The sequence below is a fragment of the Pseudophryne corroboree genome, chromosome 1, assembly GCF_028390025.1.
Source record: "Pseudophryne corroboree isolate aPseCor3 chromosome 1, aPseCor3.hap2, whole genome shotgun sequence".
Taxonomy (NCBI): domain Eukaryota; kingdom Metazoa; phylum Chordata; class Amphibia; order Anura; family Myobatrachidae; genus Pseudophryne; species Pseudophryne corroboree.
Window position 1 is genome coordinate 156106603 of NC_086444.1, and position 18254 is coordinate 156124856.

The 18254-nt window shown below is 43.0% G+C and overlaps 1 protein-coding gene across 3 annotated transcripts in view; it reads right to left on the minus strand.

Annotated features, from left to right (window-relative positions):
- Positions 1-18254, minus strand: part of IQGAP2 (IQ motif containing GTPase activating protein 2) — a 563967-nt gene that overhangs the window by 221975 nt on the left and 323738 nt on the right. For 2 of the 3 annotated variants that reach the window (XM_063963716.1, XM_063963718.1), the window contains exons 6-12: positions 16773-16840; positions 16478-16591; positions 9008-9186; positions 7851-7938; positions 7306-7469; positions 4556-4643; positions 560-723 (exon numbers count right to left, since the gene is read on the minus strand). In XM_063963716.1, coding sequence (XP_063819786.1) covers positions 560-723; positions 4556-4643; positions 7306-7469; positions 7851-7938; positions 9008-9186; positions 16478-16591; positions 16773-16840 — 865 coding nt within the window. The remainder of the gene's footprint in view (positions 1-559; positions 724-4555; positions 4644-7305; positions 7470-7850; positions 7939-9007; positions 9187-16477; positions 16592-16772; positions 16841-18254) is intronic. The other variant, XM_063963722.1, reaches the window with a different exon arrangement.

Sequence of the window (18254 nt, forward strand, 5' to 3'; positions counted from 1 at the left end):
TGTTGGACTGGAGCATGAAGGGCCCACCGGGGGTATGCAGTGGTAGGGGCCCATGATTAGAGGTGTGGCCAGCCACCACAGAGGTTTGGCTAACCATTATAGAGTACCTGGTCTGGACTCCTTGATAATTTATTTAGTAATTAATGCTTGTGCATGCATGATAATGTGCCAGATTAATGACAGCAATGTACTGTAGAGAATACATCATAATCCTGTGCAGTGTAAGGTAACATATGTATAATATATAATTCAAGTGCACAGCTAGAACCTGATCCCTAGAGGTGGAGGGCCCCCCAGGCAGTGGGGCCTACCGGTGGTTTCCCCTGTACCCCTGTGGGCCAGTCCGAGCCTGCTTGCAGCTTCCCCCCCTTTTGAAGCCCAGCATCTCCTGCCCAGCCCAGTCTCCTACCCTGACCCTTCTGTCGCTAAAACCTATATAAAATTCATGAACTCAACTTGAGATTTCTTTGTTATTCGGTCACACTGGCCTTTATTACATTTCAAGATGCTGACATACCCAGGATTTGAACCCACTGCATGTGGCATTGCAGTCTCTTACCGAAGGATTCTGTGTCTGCAGGCTGAGGAGCTCAGTCTGGTAGAACGTCTCGGCAAACGGATGGACAGCAGGCAGATAGGCCTCAGGAAGCTGCAACGCCACCATGGTTTGGGAAGAATCTCCACTACGTATCGCATTATTTATTTTTTCCACGGCTCCTAGCACTAGATTACAGTACAGCAAAGGAAACACAGGGTGGTTACAACGTCATTACAATGGGAAGGACATGTATACTTACCAGACATACAGTATAAGAACTCCAGATTCACAAGTAAATTACAGTATGTCTCAGGATTCAGTAAACAAATTTAACCATAAGAGAGGAAGATGGATGTCAAGGATGGAGGTGGACTTCAAAGATATACTATGTGACTATGTATAACGCTGGACCCATGATCACATTTGTACTTTATAATGAGACACTATATTGTAATATAAGGCCACAGTAGACAATTTATCTTCAGTGATCACACAAGAGTCCCCAACATCAGATCAGACCAGCGGTATTAAGTGATAACGCAGCCCAAACAGTAGGCAGGTATGTCCAGCTGACTAACCTATTATCACCATCTAATCAGTGACTAACCTAACACTACGCTCAACTCTAATATCCGCCATGAAGGGGTGATAGATCTGGTCAGGAGGTCCATATCTGGCCCTCAGTATGCTGTTAATGTGCTGGACCATAGCTGCTTCTTATTTTTGCTGCCATCTTTATATAAATGAGGTATACACCAATTATTATAGTTAGTAAAAGCAAAGCCAGTCTGCAAAAACAAAAAAAGTTTTATTTAAAGAAATAATCAGAAAATGAGTTATTCATTTATTTTAGAAGGTAAAAGAAAAACAAATTTTTTTTTTCTTATTTTTTATTTTGTTTAACTCTCCTTTGTTACTGAACTGTGCACACATATTTATAGGAGGAGCAGGTGAAAGGTTTTAAAAAATAAAAACAAAAATTCCCGGGAGTTTAGGTGTACGTGGCTCTGAGAACGGATTGGGATGGCTAATGATGCAGCAAAACAGTTTGACAAAGAAAACATGAAGTTCCATGCTTTGTACAGGAATTTTAGATAGGACTATAAGATAATTTCATTGTCACTGGTTTTCAAATGTAGGTTTTTATTAAAGTATGTTGGGTTATAATTATCGCAGTGCTTCATTAGTTAAAATATATGTATATAATAAGTTTGAGTAGGGTGACTGTACTTTGATATGTTCATTTCAGTTATAGTTATGTTAACAGATGAGTGCGTGCTGTGAAAAAGCTTAAATCAGCAGCATGGGTGAGTGAGGCTGGGCTGAGGTTTGGTCAATTTAAGTAGCTTTATGATGGTACTGTACAGTAGCTGTATAAACTACATCAACATAAATCTATAAATGTATTATTATTATGTAAATAATTTAATGGTTAGGGGCAAACAAATACATTCACCTGATTCCCAGTAACCTGTGGCAAGCGCAGCGAGCACACAGGGGGCTTTTTTAGTGAAGTTTCTACACCCCCCCCCCCCCTCCAACCCCCCCTCAACCGGCCCCATAGCCCTGCATGCTAACATGGACGATATTGTCCGTATTGGCTTGCAGGCATAAATGAGCCAGCACCCTCGACAAACGAGTGCGGGGCAGCGCATCATTCATCGTTGGTGCCTACACACTGAAAAATATGACTGATATCTCGTTCATTAATGAACGAGATCGTTCATATCTTTCAGTGTACTTGGAGGAAGAGGAAGAGCAACATTTTATGGCATGCAAGGGAGAATTTATTTGAAAAAAACAAAATACAGGATAGACTGAATGTAGGAAGCATCGGATGAGGCTGGGATTTAAGAAGTACACATTTACCACTGTATTTGCTCTCTCTGCCTTAATTTCAAATGAGTTTATTGATTGCAGTAAAAAGAAAAGTAGTTTAAAAGAACAAAGGTGAGCAAGTACTTTACTTACAGCCGTTGACACTTTCTATAAATAAGGGCTGCAATATTCAAAGATCATCTGGGTGGCAATGGCTATACAGGTGTAAATATACCATCATGTTAATTCCTATAATAATTATGTAGTGTTCTATATAAGCAGATGGTTTAGGAGTGTACATTTATACACACACACACGCAAAAAAAAAAAAAAAAGAGCGTTTGAATGGTGACATGATGCAAGAGACCGTTGTGTAAACCTGGTAGCAAGAGATTTGTTATTTCATTTGAATTTGACCTTATTATATTTTCAGAGCAAAAAAAAAAAAAACACATGGAATTTACTAATGGATTACAATGTATTCATCATACACTCACTCACAATTACGCCTGCACCAGACAAGCAACTGATGTTAGTACAGCTATGTAACAGGATACAGTACAAAACAAAAGCCCTTTCAGATCATCTTCATTGCCAGATGCAAACTAGAATTCTCACTGTGACCATTAGAGAGATACAGGCATGCAGACGTTACACACGGAAATGGAACAACATGGAGAATGCAGATTTCCCTCTAGGTCTTTATGCCTAAAAGCTGTTAGCACTATGCGGGTTAGTGGAAACAAACTACCAATTTGGAACCCTCTTTAAAAGAAACAGTCCATTATTATAAGGATGAAGATTATTTCAATGTTTTCAACTTTAGTTTTTTACTTTTTTTTTTGCAAAAATATTATTCAAACAGTTGTACTTTGATTATGCACATTGCACATGAACACACATATTGAAATGTAAATGGTCGCCACACCGGAATTCGCAGTTCACCGTTATGTACACAAAATTCAGGAAACCTGAAAAAAAAATTCATCTATCACAAATACATTGAATTTAGCCATGTTTTACGTAAACCTTTTTGAGATTTACTTAAAACACTTTGTTTTTGCAAGGGAAGTGCCTAAGAAAAAAATTGTCTAACAACATAAAAAAGGATCAAATACATCCTATACACCATACTAGTACATTACTGTAAACCGTGAAGAGAACATACTTTCACATGCAGCGGCAATATAACACTCCTTTCAGCCCACGTGTACAGTAAAAGATACATGTTCAGCAATCATTGCTGTATAGCAGGGATGAGGAACCTACATCCCTCCAGCTGTTGTTGAACTACACATCCCAGCATGCCCTGCAACAGTTTTAGGATGGCCAAATAGAAAAACTGTAGCAAGGCATGCTGGTATGTGTAGTTCAACAACAGCTGGAGGGACAAAGGTTCCCCATCCCTGCTGTATAGGGTTCTTAAAGCAAATTGAGAGGCTCCTTTAAAATATTTTGTAACTGAGCATTAGTACATTTGAAATAAATTTACTGCACTGTCCAATAAAATTATAGTAAGACAACACAAAATCTACAGGAGTTGTTCAACGACCAATATACTCAGGTTCCTCCTTTATTTCATAGATATTTGTTAAATAAGAAAATAGATATTTGTTGAAAAAAAAATAAAAAATACCCCTAGGGGATTTTTTTATATATATATATATTTTTTCATTTTTAACTATGTATTTTCACCATTTCAGTCATGTGCCGTTGACTAGGAGGCCTGCCGAATATATTCATGAATGACACGAGCATCAGTTTCATGCTGGAGAAACACGTTGCTATCCTTTTTCTGACCTCGTAACTTTAGTGATGTCTTTTGGTTTCTGATGACCATAATCATGTGATTTTATAGCGAGATCTCATTTTACAGGCGTGAAAGGAGTGGTAGTATTGCGAATGGCAGAGCCGTGCGAATCTGTAAAGCAGTTTCAGCGGCTACATTATTGGCGGCCAAAAATGCTCTACATAATGAAACAAAGAAACGTTAACTACCTGATACATAAAGAATAATCCCAAAACTGCACACAGTGGTGATTGGAGCATTTGCAACACTGAGAAGAACAGTAACAGAAACAACATTTATTGATAGAATCGGTGTTTAATTAATCAACAGAACTAGATTTTCTGCATGCACTAATTAATGGAGATTACGACTCAGGTGTAGGACAGACAGCCAGTTAAAGGTTTACTCACTAAGCATGTGAGCTTCAGCTTCCTTATTGGCAACACTAACGTCTTTCTGAATCTCGCTTTTGTCAAGAGAACTGGGGACACCTGCTTTCTAGGGATCAGGAGGAGAGAAACCTTTGTGTTAATGTTAGATTTCTGAAAAAAGAAGAGCTACTAAGCTTGTGATCGAAGACTTTAATATATATTGCAGTTCGCGATCAAATGTCGAAGACACTTTAAAGGCTACCTGCCGCTTACAGACAGGTGAAACGGCTATTTTATTGGTCAAGACAATATCCCAGAGAATGCAGTTAACCCATTCACTAAGGGGTGCAATTATGTGGAACTAGCAGTATCACTGAGGTGTGAGGCACAAAGTTCCCAAGTAATGTCACTGGCTCTTAGGGCCCCATCTAACAATCAGACATAACCCCTTTAGCACTGGCTGAAGGGGTTATGCCCTCTGTTCAGTATTTAACATAATGTTTAGCTTAGGTTATAACTATTTGTTACGGTCCCCATTGCCGGTAATGGGGACAGAGCAACAGCCTTCGCGGCTTCAGCCAAGCATCCAGGCACTGCGGAGTCCCCACTGTGTAAGGTGTAATGTGTAAGTGAAGACGGGCCGTCGCGTATGCCGTAACAGCCCATCAGAGTGGAGGATGCAGCCAAGGAGGGGGACGTCACTGGACATTGCCGGAGGGATAAGTAATGTTAAATACCAATGGCCTATTCATTAGTATCACTGCAAATTAAATACTGTATGCAACAGTTCATAAGGATTGTTGTTAAATGGGACCCTTAGTGATTAAAATGCATTTTCATGAATATTAATTCAGTCCACAATATAGCCCCTGTGCAGAGTGTACCTGATGGGTACAGTGATTATAATGCTTGTGCCTATAGAGACTCTGCTGAGCCGTTCTAGTTAATGTGTCATAATGCCAATTGCTATGTGTTCATAGACTGGCCTCTATTTGGCAATAATATTGCATTACAGAGTTTAAGGAGGGTCAAAGAAAAGCCCTAATGGTCTCATTGCCAGCCTTTAGTCAATCCGCTGGCAAGAGCTAGACTAGAGGAAAAGTCCTTAAAGCATGAATATAATATACGGATGCATCTATAGCAGGCATTCCCAACCACGGTCCTCAAGGCACACCAACAGTGCAGGTTTTAGTGATATCCAGGCTGTAGCACAGATGGTTAAATCAAAATAACTGAGCTACTAATTAAGTCACCTGTGCTGAAGCCTGGGTATCACTAAAACCTGCACTGTTGGTGTTCCTTGAGGACCGTGGTTGGGAAAGCCTGATCTATAGTATCCCAATTTATTCTGCTCATTGTGAGCAATTTGCAACTAACACCTTCAGACTATCTACAGAGATACAAGTTTGCGACACATGTATAAGACAGATGTGTGGGATAGCTAGGGCTGCATCTGTAGAAAGATTATGTTAAGCACAGCAGCATTGAAAATACTCACACAAGCTTCTGGAACTGCAAATTGCAATGTTGTTTTTTTAATATGTATTAAATTAGATTTACACCTTTTATTTGTCATTTTCAATGATCTCCTTTCTCCTGTGTATCATTCAAGTATAAGGCTTCAAGCTAATTATCCCAAGCAAGCTTTCTTTTATAGAAGAGCCACTACCAGCACTGTCCTATGTATATGTAATACTGCAGGTTGATGAGAGAACTGTACACCCTTATGTTCAGTATATTATACAGTTACAGATAGTGTGTCTCTCAGCCTGACATAGCTGATATTGTATTCTGACAATCGGTCTGATACTAGCAGATGACTTGTTCTATTACATTCACACCAACCCCCCAAGACAGTATCCAATAGGCCTAGCAATCAAATGCAAAGCCGTGCGAGTCTCATGGGAGATTATCAATATATTAAAGTCCTGGCAAGAGCCTGCAATTAGCTTTCTAACAAAGCAAAGTACTGCCAAATAACTCAAGTACGGTCATTAAAACAGGACTTTTACACAGAAATCTGTGACTGTAACTAGTGGCTGTTTAAAGAAGGCAGCTGTATTTTAGGATTAATGCTCCTTCAAAAAAGCAAAAATCAATTTACATGGGTGTCTTGGTTTGGTAATTCCAACCTCTAGTACCCCCGGCCTTCACCCCAGCCAGTCCATTGCTTACTACAGATTTAGTAGTGGTTATTGCAGTCAGTTAATGGTGTGCATTATCCATTGTTTCACTACAGCCAATCACAATGCAGGACATGCTCTCGGCTTAGTTGCATGTCTATATGTATGTATTTCTTAGTGATGAGCGAGGTTCGGTTTTACTCGGTTTTACTCGGTTCTCAAAACGGCATCTTATTGGCTATCCAAAACACGTGACATCCGTGAGCCAATAAGATGCCGTTTTGAGAACCGAGTAAAACCGAGTAAAACCGAATCCGCTCATCACTAGTATTTCTTTGTATATCTTTCAGCTTTCTACTAATAATAGAATGGCTTTAATGTCAGGCTGGTAGTGCAGGAACGGATCTACTTTTCAATCGGCTCAGTCACCCATCTGTAGAGTGTGTGGGTATGATGCTGAAGAAACAGCTCACAGGTAGCGCCACATGGGGTCTTCATTAGTAACCATTTCAGTCCCCCCTCGCTAACCATGAAACCTTAGTAATAAATGCGCCAACGTCCAGTTCAGCAACAGGTTAAGAGCAGTGCACAAAGATACATGCAGACTGTTAGAAAGTGAAAATGAATGGTGTGGTGAGCGATGACGGTCTACTGGGTCACCATTACCTGCGTTTTCTGGTCTTTAGCGATACACAACTGAGTCAGGTACCAGGGAGAATTCTGTGGCTGAACTTCAAAAAGACTCAGAATAGGCAGCCGCAGAGCCTGTAATAATCCCGCCTCATCATTCCTGTCAATGGCCTCATTAACTTGGACTAAGGCTACATTGGCTGCAAGGAAAGACATTCTTACACAGTTGTAAAGGTTATTCACAAGTTGTTGTTTTCTCACAACTTTATTGAAACGTCATGTGATTTATTCTCTTGCAGTATACACGTGAATTACAATTTTGCAGCAAGATGCATCACGCTGGGTGTGTCTTTCAGAGGGCTCAAAATGTGCAAGGTAAAGTATTTCACTACAAGCAAGAATATTAAGCAATTTAGCAAGATGCAGGAAGCTTTCCTACGGCTGCTGTATGTTAAATAAAAGCAAATAGCATAGCAATAATTTACTCATGCAACAGAAACACTTCGCTTCAGGCTATTTATACCCTTACTTATTCACTCACATTCCCATTCACTCAGTATATGGGGACTTCAGGTACTTACTGTTAACCTTATTGATGTGACCTTGTATCTCAGCCTGTGTGAGGAGCTCCTCATAAACGTCCCTTTCCTCTTCAGAAATGCTGCTGTTCTGTAAAGCAGCACACGCATTAACTAGCATGAGGCAGCACCACAACTACAGCAGCAATCTAGCTTGTTGAAAACACTAATAAAGGAAAATATCTACACAATATAATAATGCCATCTGACAACACAGCCATGTCGCTAAAGAATTAACACTCTGGTCCCTGCTACAAGGCCGGGAAATTAGTCCCGGACCCTCCCCCCCCCCTTCCCGCCCTGCTTCTCGGCTTATTGGTTCATGGTCTTCCAGGGACACCTATCAGATATCTCCTGCAGCAAAATGGTGCAGCCGCAGCTGAAATGATGTGTGAGCCACAGCTTAATGGTGTAAATGTACCAAGCCTACTACTAAAGATTGAAGAAGTGGGCAACAGAGAAGTTGCCCATAGAAACCAATCAGCATCGAGGTAAGATTTGGCAAGTACATTATATAAAATGACAGTTAGAAACTGATTGGCTATAATGGACAACTTCCCCACTTGTCCACTTCTCTAATCTTTAGAAAGCTTGATACATTTCCCCCCATGTTTCTAACTCTGCCTCTTGTGATCAGCTATCAAGACATGTCCAATTTCACTTTGATTCTCAAGAAGGGGTCTGGTTACAACCAGCAGTGACTCCTACCTGCTTGTAGGAGGGGGGCTACCACTACCCAACCGTGCCTGGACTCTGGACAGTCATAGCCAGCCGGAGCCAGGTCCCAGCACCAGTGCAATGGATCTGGCAGGGCCAAGAACGACACATGCGCACAAGTGGTGGTTGGACCACGCATGCTCAAAACACCGGGTTCTATGGACTGCATCAGCTGCAGCCCTTAGGCCAGCCCAAAAAGGCAGGGTGTGGCTATTGGAAGCATTCTCTCTGCTAATCGTAGCCCAGCCTGGTAAACCCTGAGGGAGAAAACACCTTGTCCTGGGGAAGTCACTGCCAGTCACAGTGAAGCCAGTGCGACTGGCTCTCTGATGTGGCAGATTTTAATAAGGGGGGGGGGGCAAAGGTTAAATCTGCCACTGGTTACAGGATATCTCTATATTGTTCGAGCTACAAAAGTCAACACACAACTGCCAATTGTTTACCTTTAATTTTGCATTGTCCTCTTTTATTTTCTTAGCTTGTGACAGTTCGTCATGATACTGTTGGTCAAGTCCCTCCTCCACGTTTAACAGCATAGCATTCGGGTTCCTCAAAGTCGCTACTGTCTGGCTAGCCACTCCCTTTTCCAGCGCCTCATTAATTGCAATTACCGCCGCATGCACTATAAAACAAGAAGCATGTGTGACTTGAGTCTTATTTATTGTACGATTAAACTACATCTGTAAAATATTGAATTTAGTTTTACTCATAAGACGATCACGACAGAGTCATTTAATTAGTGGAAGTCATTACAACTTTCCATTAAAGTGCCCCAGCAGCACACAAAGCGAGCGCAAATGCCCCCCTGACACAAACTTGCCCTTATGGATATGGACTGGTGCAGAGAGATGGATGCGGGAATCTCCCTCTTCCAGTACCTGGTGTAGTCAAAGTGCTATATTCTAAGTCATAATGGCTCCACCAGCAGACTCACAGGAATAGGAGGATTCTCACAAGCTGCTAAATGTCCATTCTTTACCATATTATCCAGCTCATGCAAACATGAGGTTATATCACAGGCCCCTTATGAAGGGATAAACATCTTATATACCACCATATGTAAGATAAACCATTGAACTGACAGGAGACTAACACTGACAGGAGGGATCCCAGATAGTATAAGCAGAAAAAGACAACTGCGGTCTACTGAGCACAAGTAGTTACTGTATAAAACTAATAATTACACTTGACATATGTGAAATAAAAAATAAGAATTTACTTACCGATAATTCTATTTCTCGGAGTCCGTAGTGGATGCTGGGGTTCCTGAAAGGACCATGGGGAATAGCGGCTCCGCAGGAGACAGGGCACAAAAAGTAAAGCTTTAGGATCAGGTGGTGTGCACTGGCTCCTCCCCCTATGACCCTCCTCCAAGCCAGTTAGATACTGTGCCCGGACGAGCGTACATAATAAGGAAGGATTTTGAATCCCGGGTAAGACTCATACCAACCACACCAATCACACTGTACAACCTGTGATCTGAACCCAGTTAACAGTATGATAACAGCGGAGCCTCTGAAAAGATGGCTCACAACAATAAGAACCCGATTTTTGTAACTATGTACAAGTATTGCAGATAATCCGCACTTGGGATGGGCGCCCAGCATCCACTACGGACTCCGAGAAATAGAATTATCGGTAAGTAAATTCTTATTTTCTCTATCGTCCTAGTGGATGCTGGGGTTCCTGAAAGGACCATGGGGATAATACCAAAGCTCCCAAACGGGCGGGAGAGTGCGGATGACTCTGCAGCACCGAATGAGAGAACTCCAGGTCCTCCTTAGTCAGGGTATCAAATTTGTAGGATTTTGCAAACGTGTTTGCCCCTGACTAAATAACCGCTCGGCAAAGTTGTAAAAGCCGAGACCCCTCGGGCAGCCGCCCAAGATGAGCCCACCTTCCTTGTGGAATGGGCATTTACATATTTTGGCTGTGGCAGGCCTGCCACAGAATGTGCAAGCTGAATTGTATTACACATCCAACTAGCAATAGTCTGCTTAGAAGCAAAAGCACCCAGTTTGTTGGGTGCATACAGGATAACAGCAAGTCAGTTTTCCTGACTCCAGCCGTCCTGGAACATATTTTCAGGGCCCTGACAACATCTAGCAACTTGGAGTCCTCCAAGTCCCTAGTAGGTGCAAGGCACCACAATAAGCTGGTTCAGGTGAAACACTGACACCACCTTAGGGAGAGAACTGGGGACGAGTCCGCAGCTCTGCCCTGTCCGAATGGACAAACCGATATGGGCTTTTTTGAGAAAAAAACACCAATTTGACACTCGCCTGGTCCAGGCCAGGGCCAAGATCATGGTCACTTTTCATGTGAGATGCTTCAAATCCACAGATTTGACTGGTTTTAACCAATGTGATTTGAGGAATCCCAGAACTACGTTGAGATCCCACAGTGCCACTGGAGGCACAAAAGGGGGTTGTATATGCAATACTCCCTTGACAAACTTCTGGACTTCAGGAATTGAAGCCAATTCTTTCTGGAAGAAAATCGACAGGGCCGAAATTTGAACCTTAATGGACCCCAATTTGAGGCCCATAGACACTCCTGTTTGCAGGAAATGCAGGAAACGACCGAGTTGAAATTTCTTTGTGGGGCCTTCCTGGCCTCACACCACGCAACATATTTTCGCCACATGTGGTGATAATGTTGTGCGGTCACCTCCTTTCTGGCTTTGACCAGGGTAGGAATGACCTCTTCCGGAATGCCTTTTTCCCTTAGGACCCGGCGTTCCACCGCCATGCCGACAAACGCAGCTGCGGTAAGTCTTGGAACAGACATGGTACTTGCTGAAGCAAGTCCCTTCTTAGCGGCAGAGGCCATAAAACCTCTGTAAGCATCTCTTGAAGTTCCGGGTACCAAGTCCTTCTTGGCCAATCCGGAGCCATGAGTATAGTTCTTACTCCTCTACGTCTTATAATTCTCAGCACCTTAGGTATGAGAAGCAGAGGAGGGAACACATACACCGACTGGTACACCCACGGTGTTACCAGAACGTCCACAGCTATTGCCTGAGGGTCTCTTGGCCTGGCGCAATACCTGTCCCGTTTTTTGTTCAGACGGGACGCCATCATGTCCACCTTTGGTATTTCCCAACGGTTTACAATCATGTGGAAAAAAAAACTTCCCGATGAAGTTTCCACTCTCCCGGGTGGAGGTCGTGCCTGCTGAGGAAGTCTGCTTCCCAGTTTCCATTCCCGGGATGAAACACTGCTGACAGTGCTATCACATGATTTTCCGCCCAGCGAAAAGTCCTTGCAGTTTTTGCCATTGCCCTCCTGCTTCTTGTGTCGCCCTGTCTGTTTACGTGGGCGACTGCCGTGATGTTTTTCCCACTGGATCAATACCGGCTGACCTTGAAGCAGAGGTCTTGCTAAGCTTAGAGCATTATAAATTTACCCTTAGCTCCAGTATATTTATGTGGAGAAAAGTCTCCAGACTTGATCACACTCCCTGGAAATTTTTTCCTTGTGTGACTGCTCCCCAGCCTCTCGGGCTGGGCTCCGTGGTCACCAGCATCCAATCCTGAATGCCAAATCTGCGGCCCTCTAGAAGATGAGCACTCTATAACCACCACAGGAGAGACACCCTTGTCCTTGGATATAGGGTTATCCGCTGATGCATCTGAAGATGCGATCCGGACCATTTGTCCAGCAGATCCCACTGAAAAGTTCTTGCGTGAAATCTGCCGAATGGAATTGCTTCGTAGGAAGCCACCATTTTTACCAGGACCCTTGTGCAATGATGCACTGTTTTTAGGAGGTTCCTGACTAGCTCGGATAACTCCCTGGCTTTCTCTTCCGGGAGAAACACCTTTTTCTGGACTGTGTCCAGAATCATCCCTAGGCACAGCAGACGTGTCGTCGGGATCAGCTGCGATTCTGGAATATTTAGAATCCACCCGTGCTGTTGTAGCAGTATCCGAGATAGTGCTACTCCGACCTCCAACTGTTCCCTGGACTATGCCCTTATCAGGAGATCGTCCAAGTAAGGGATAATTTAGACGCCTTTTCTTCGAAGAAGAATCATCATTTCGGCCATTACCTTGGTAAAGACCCGGGGTGCCGTGGACAATCCAAACGGCAGCGTCTAAAACTGATAGTGACAGTTCTGCACCACGAACCTGAGGTACCCTTAGTGAGAAGGGCAAATTTGGGACATAGAGGTAAGCATCCCTGATGTCCCCGGACACTATATAGTCCCCTTCTTCCTGGTTCGTTATCACTGCTCTGAGTGACTCCATCTTGATTTGAACCTTTGTAAGTGTTCAAAAATTTTTATTTTTTTTAGAATAAGTCTCACCTAGCCATCTGGCTTCAGTACCACAATATAGTGTGGAATAATACCCCTTTTCTTGTAGTAGGAGGGGTAATTTAATTATCACCTGCTGGGAATACAGCTTGTGAATTTTTTTCCATACTGCCTCCTTGTCGGAGGGAGACCTTGGTAAAGCAGACTTCAGGAGCCTGCGAAGAGGAAACGTCTCTACATTCCAATCTGTACCCCTGGGATACTACTTGTAGGATCCAGGGGTCCTGTACGGTCTCAGCGCCATGCTGAGAACTTGTCAGAAGCGGTGGAACGCTTCTGTTCCTGGGAATGGGCTGCCTGCTGCAGTCTTCTTCCCTTTCCTCTATCCCTGGGCAGATATGATCTTATAGGGACGAAAGGACTGAGGCTGAAAAGACGGTGTCTTTTTCTGCAGAGATGTGACTTAGGGTAAAAACGGCGGATTTTCCAGCAGTTGCCGTGGCCACCAGGTCCGATGGACCGACCCCAAAAAACTCCTCTTCCTTTATACGGCAATACACCTTTTTGCCGTTTGGAATCTGCATCACCTGACCACTGTCGTGTCCATAACATCTTCTGGCAGATATGGACATCGCATTTACTCTTGATGCCAGAGTGCAAATATCCCTCTGTGCATCTCGCATATATAGAAATGCATCCTTTAAATGCTCTATAGTCAATAAAATACTGTCCCTGTCAAGGGTATCAATATTTTTAGTCAGGGAATCCGACCAAGCCACCCCAGCTCTGCACATCCAGGCTGAGGCGATCGCTGGTCGCAGTATAACACCAGTATGTGTGTATATACTTTTTATGATATTTTCCAGCCTCCTGTCAGCTGGTCCTTGAGGACGGCCCTATCTATAGACGGTACCGCCACTTGTTTTGATAAGCGTGTGAGCGCCTTATCCACCCTAAGGGGTGTTTCCCAACGCGCCCTAACTTCTGGCGGGAAAGGGTATTCATCACACACTTTATTTAATTTATCTGATTCAGGAAAAACTACTGTAGTTTTTTCACATCCCACATAATACCCTCTTTTGTGGTACTTGTAGTATCAGAAATATGTAACACCTCCTTCATTGCCTTTAACGTGTGGCCCTAATAAGGAATACGTTTGTTTATTCACCGTCGACACTGGATTCAGTGTCCCTGTCTGTGTCTGTGTCGACCGACTAAAGTAAACGGGCGTTTTAAAACCCCTGACGGTGTTTTTGAGACGTCTGGACCGGTACTAATTTGTTTGTCGGCCGTCTCATGTCGTCAACCGACCTTGCAGCGTGTTGACATTATCACGTAATTCCCTAAATAAGCCATCCATTCCGGTGTCGACTCCCTAGAGAGTGACATCACCATTACAGGCAATTTGCTCCGCCTCCTCACCAACATCGTCCTCATACATGTCGACACACACGTACCGACACACAGCACACACACAGGGAATGCTCTGATAGAGGACAGGACCCACTAGCCCTTTGGAGAGACAGAGGGAGAGTTTGCCAGCACACACCAAAAACGCTATAATTATATAGGGACAACCTTATATAAGTGTTTTCCCTTATAGCATCTTTTTTATATATTTCTAACGCCAAATTAGTGCCCCCCCTCTCTGTTTTAACCCTGTTTCTGTAGTGCAGTGCAGGGGAGAGCCTGGGAGCCTTCCCTCCAGCCTTTCTGTGAGGGAAAATGGCGCTGTGTGCTGAGGAGATAGGCCCCGCCCCTTTTTCGGCGGCCTCGTCTCCCGCTTTTAACGGATTCTGGCAGGGGTTAAATATCTCCATATAGCCTCCGGAGGCTATATGTGAGGTATTTTTAGCCAAAATAGGTTTTCATTTGCCTCCCAGGGCGCCCCCCTCCCAGCGCCCTGCACCCTCAGTGACTGCCGTGTGAAGTGTGCTGAGAGGAAAATGGCGCACAGCTGCAGTGCTGTGCGCTACCTTTAGAAGACTGAGGAGTCTTCTGCCGCCGATTCTGGACCTCTTCTTACTTCAGCATCTGCAAGGGGGCCGGCGGCAAGGCTCCGGTGACCATCCAGGCTGTACCTGTGATCGTCCCTCTGGAGCTGATGTCCAGTAGCCAAGAAGCCAATCCATCCTGCACGCAGGTGAGTTCACTTCTTCTCCCCTAAGTCCCTCGTTGCAGTGATCCTGTTGCCAGCAGGACTCACTGTAAAATAAAAAACCTAAGCTAAACTTTTCTAAGCAGCTCTTTAGGAGAGCCACCTAGATTGCACCCTTCTCGGCCGGGCACAAAAATCTAACTGGCTTGGAGGAGGGTCATAGGGGGAGGAGCCAGTGCACACCACCTGATCCTAAAGCTTTACTTTTTGTGCCCTGTCTCCTGCGGAGCCGCTATTCCCCATGGTCCTTTCAGGAACCCCAGCATCCACTAGGACGATAGAGAAATAAGATAAGTGTGTCTGTAAAGAGGTTCTTTTTTCTATGGTTTAGAAGCATGGAAACTACCAATATGTATTCTGTAACAGCGGTTTGAAAAACATTACACGTCATGGTGAAAGAATCCCTTTGGAGATCGTGAAAACCTATCTAGCTATAAATCATGAGCTGTACCTACATATACTCTATTGTCAGGGTTTTCCAACCTCACTTCTCATGGCACACTAACAATCCTGGTTTTATGGATTGCCATACTTGAGTGATGTGACTAAGCTGCCCCATACACCTAAAAATGTATTGTCCTATCTGGCTGGTTGAAACCAAAATCTGGTAATGAATGGGAGCAAATGACAATTGACCATTTACTCCAAAATGCCGAAAAACTGACAAAAACACAAATGGATTTAAACTATTTGTCTGATTGACCATTTTTGTCTGTTTTTCAGTGTTTGGGAATAATTGGTCAATTGTCATTTGCTCCCATCCATTACCAGATGTTCGCTATAACCAGCCAGATCGGACAATAAATCTTTATGTGTATGGCCAGCTTAAATTAGTACCTCAATTATTTTGATTTAACAGTCTATGCTCAAGGATGCATACCATAAAAACATGGATTGTTAGTGTGCCTTGAGGACCCAGGTTGGGAATCACTGTTCCATGGGAGTAATTCAATTGTTGGCAACTTGTTCACCCAGCCAAATTCACACAACACCCTCTGCACTTTATGGTGGCGCAATCTCACTCAAAAGTGTTTGCTATCACATAGGGTAGCGAGCACTTTCCAGCGAATAGGCCGGAGGAAAGGTGCGAGTCGGGCTGCAGTTACCGGCATTTGAGCACCACGGCAATGGCAACTTGCCCCCTTCGCTGGCAATTCAATTCCCTCCCAGGTCTGTACAACTGTAATACTGCAGTTCAAATACATTGAAACTTTGTGTTTAAATATTCTAAGAAATGAGAAAGTTACAGATGTCAGCATTGTATACCAGGAACCCATATTACTAGGACCATTATAATAAAATGTGTAAATATGTACACGTGTAGCAGTATACTTTTCACACTTCCACAATGAAGAGAGTGGGTTCCCAGGAAAATGGCGATTGGCTAGCGGCACGTAAGTGAGCAGTACAGCTATGAAATAAATAGTTCCCACTATAGTCATTTGTCCAAAACATACAAACTCACAAAGCAAGAAAGAGCATACAAGAAACTTACAGGCTGCTTCATCCACAGAGAGTTCATTGGCCAGAATACCTCCAATCTTATTGAATGATGGCATCTGGATACCATACTTCTCCAACTCTTTCCTCATGTTACTGATCTCTTCCTCTAGATAACAAAAACAGATGGGTAAAACATTTTACATTGTTACAAACTAGCCAGGATAAGTGACCAACACATTGTTGGGGGAAAAAACAACACAGTAAAACAATGTAGAATACTGTACTTCATATAATAAACAAAGATGTAACTTCTCCCCTAGTCATGACTCCAGTACTCAACTTCTTACCTGTAAAGTCCACTTTTCCCAGTAAATCCTGTATTTGAGGGGCAATTCCGAGCTTAAACAGATATAAACTGTAACGAAAACAATTAATATTATGTATTAAATACAAGTACTTTATCTGGTAACATATATTGTACTACTCCTTTCGGATTGCTAATTAATTTGTCTGGCGTAGTGGTGGTGGATTGGGCACAGTGTTGGACTGGGGCATGAAGAACCCACCGGGGGAATGCAGTAGTAGCAGCCCATGTTTAGGAGTGTGGCCAGTCTCCAGTTGGGGTGCAGTCTAGGCCCCTTGATAAATATACACACATATATATATATATATTATTATTATTTATTATTATTATCCTTTATTTATATGGCGCCACAAGGGTTCCGCGGCGCCCAATTACAGGGTACATATATACACATAATCAAAACAGGAAAACAGTGACTTACAGTTGAAGACAATATAGGACAAGTACAGGGTAACTAAGCATATCTACACCAGTAAACGACATAGAGATAAGTTCCAAGGTGGCCAAAAAACTGCGGGTTCTGGGCAGTTGAGGATTATTAAAGTAAGAAAAGGATAAGCACATGAGGGAAGAGGGCCCTGCTCGTGAGAGCTTAAAATACTCCTAGTGCATTCATGATAACATACGATATTAGTCCTGTTCAGTATAAGGTAACATATGCATAATGTACAGTATAATTCAAGTGCACAGTCTGGAACCTGATCCCTAGAGGGGGGGGGGGGGTCACCAGGGGGTTTCCCCCTGTAAGCCTGTGGGCCACTCTGACCCTGATTGGGCATACGTGAAGGGTTCAATACAGCCACCGCATCGAAGGAGAATAAGCTACAGCACAGTTTTCCCAACGCTGTCATTAAAGGTCAGATTGTGAGGATATCCATGCTTAGAATCAGTCAGTTCTGATGGTACAGTTCCAGAGTTCTCTCTGAAAATGTTGCTACTGTAATGAGTAATGTTGTAAATTATCACGGATACTGGAAATCAGTTTGGATTTATGAAATCTGTATAAAAGATCATCTAATATATACTATACGGTATAATATCATAGGGCTGTATACATGTTGGCAAATTGGTATTGCTCACAAATTTCAAGAGAGCATCTCAGATAAATAGAGCATTCAATCTAATGTTCAGGCATAAAACAATTAAAAAGCAAATATGCATTTTATATATGTCAAATTAAATACTTAAAACAGTATAGAATGACCATGATTGGCTGAAGGCTTTTAATAGCAGCTTAGTTTCTGCTTCACAATCAGAATGAAATGAGAATTTGACGAGAACATTAGTCATGTTCGATATTCCAGAAAAGTTTATTTTACACATCAATTAAATATTTTATAGGAAGTAATGGTTCCTCCAATTGTCCACAAGGTGGAGCTGCAGTTATGCAATGCTGGCACCATCTGTAACGCACTGGAGATATTCACATTTTGCTTGTGTCACGGTACCCAGTGGAGAATACATG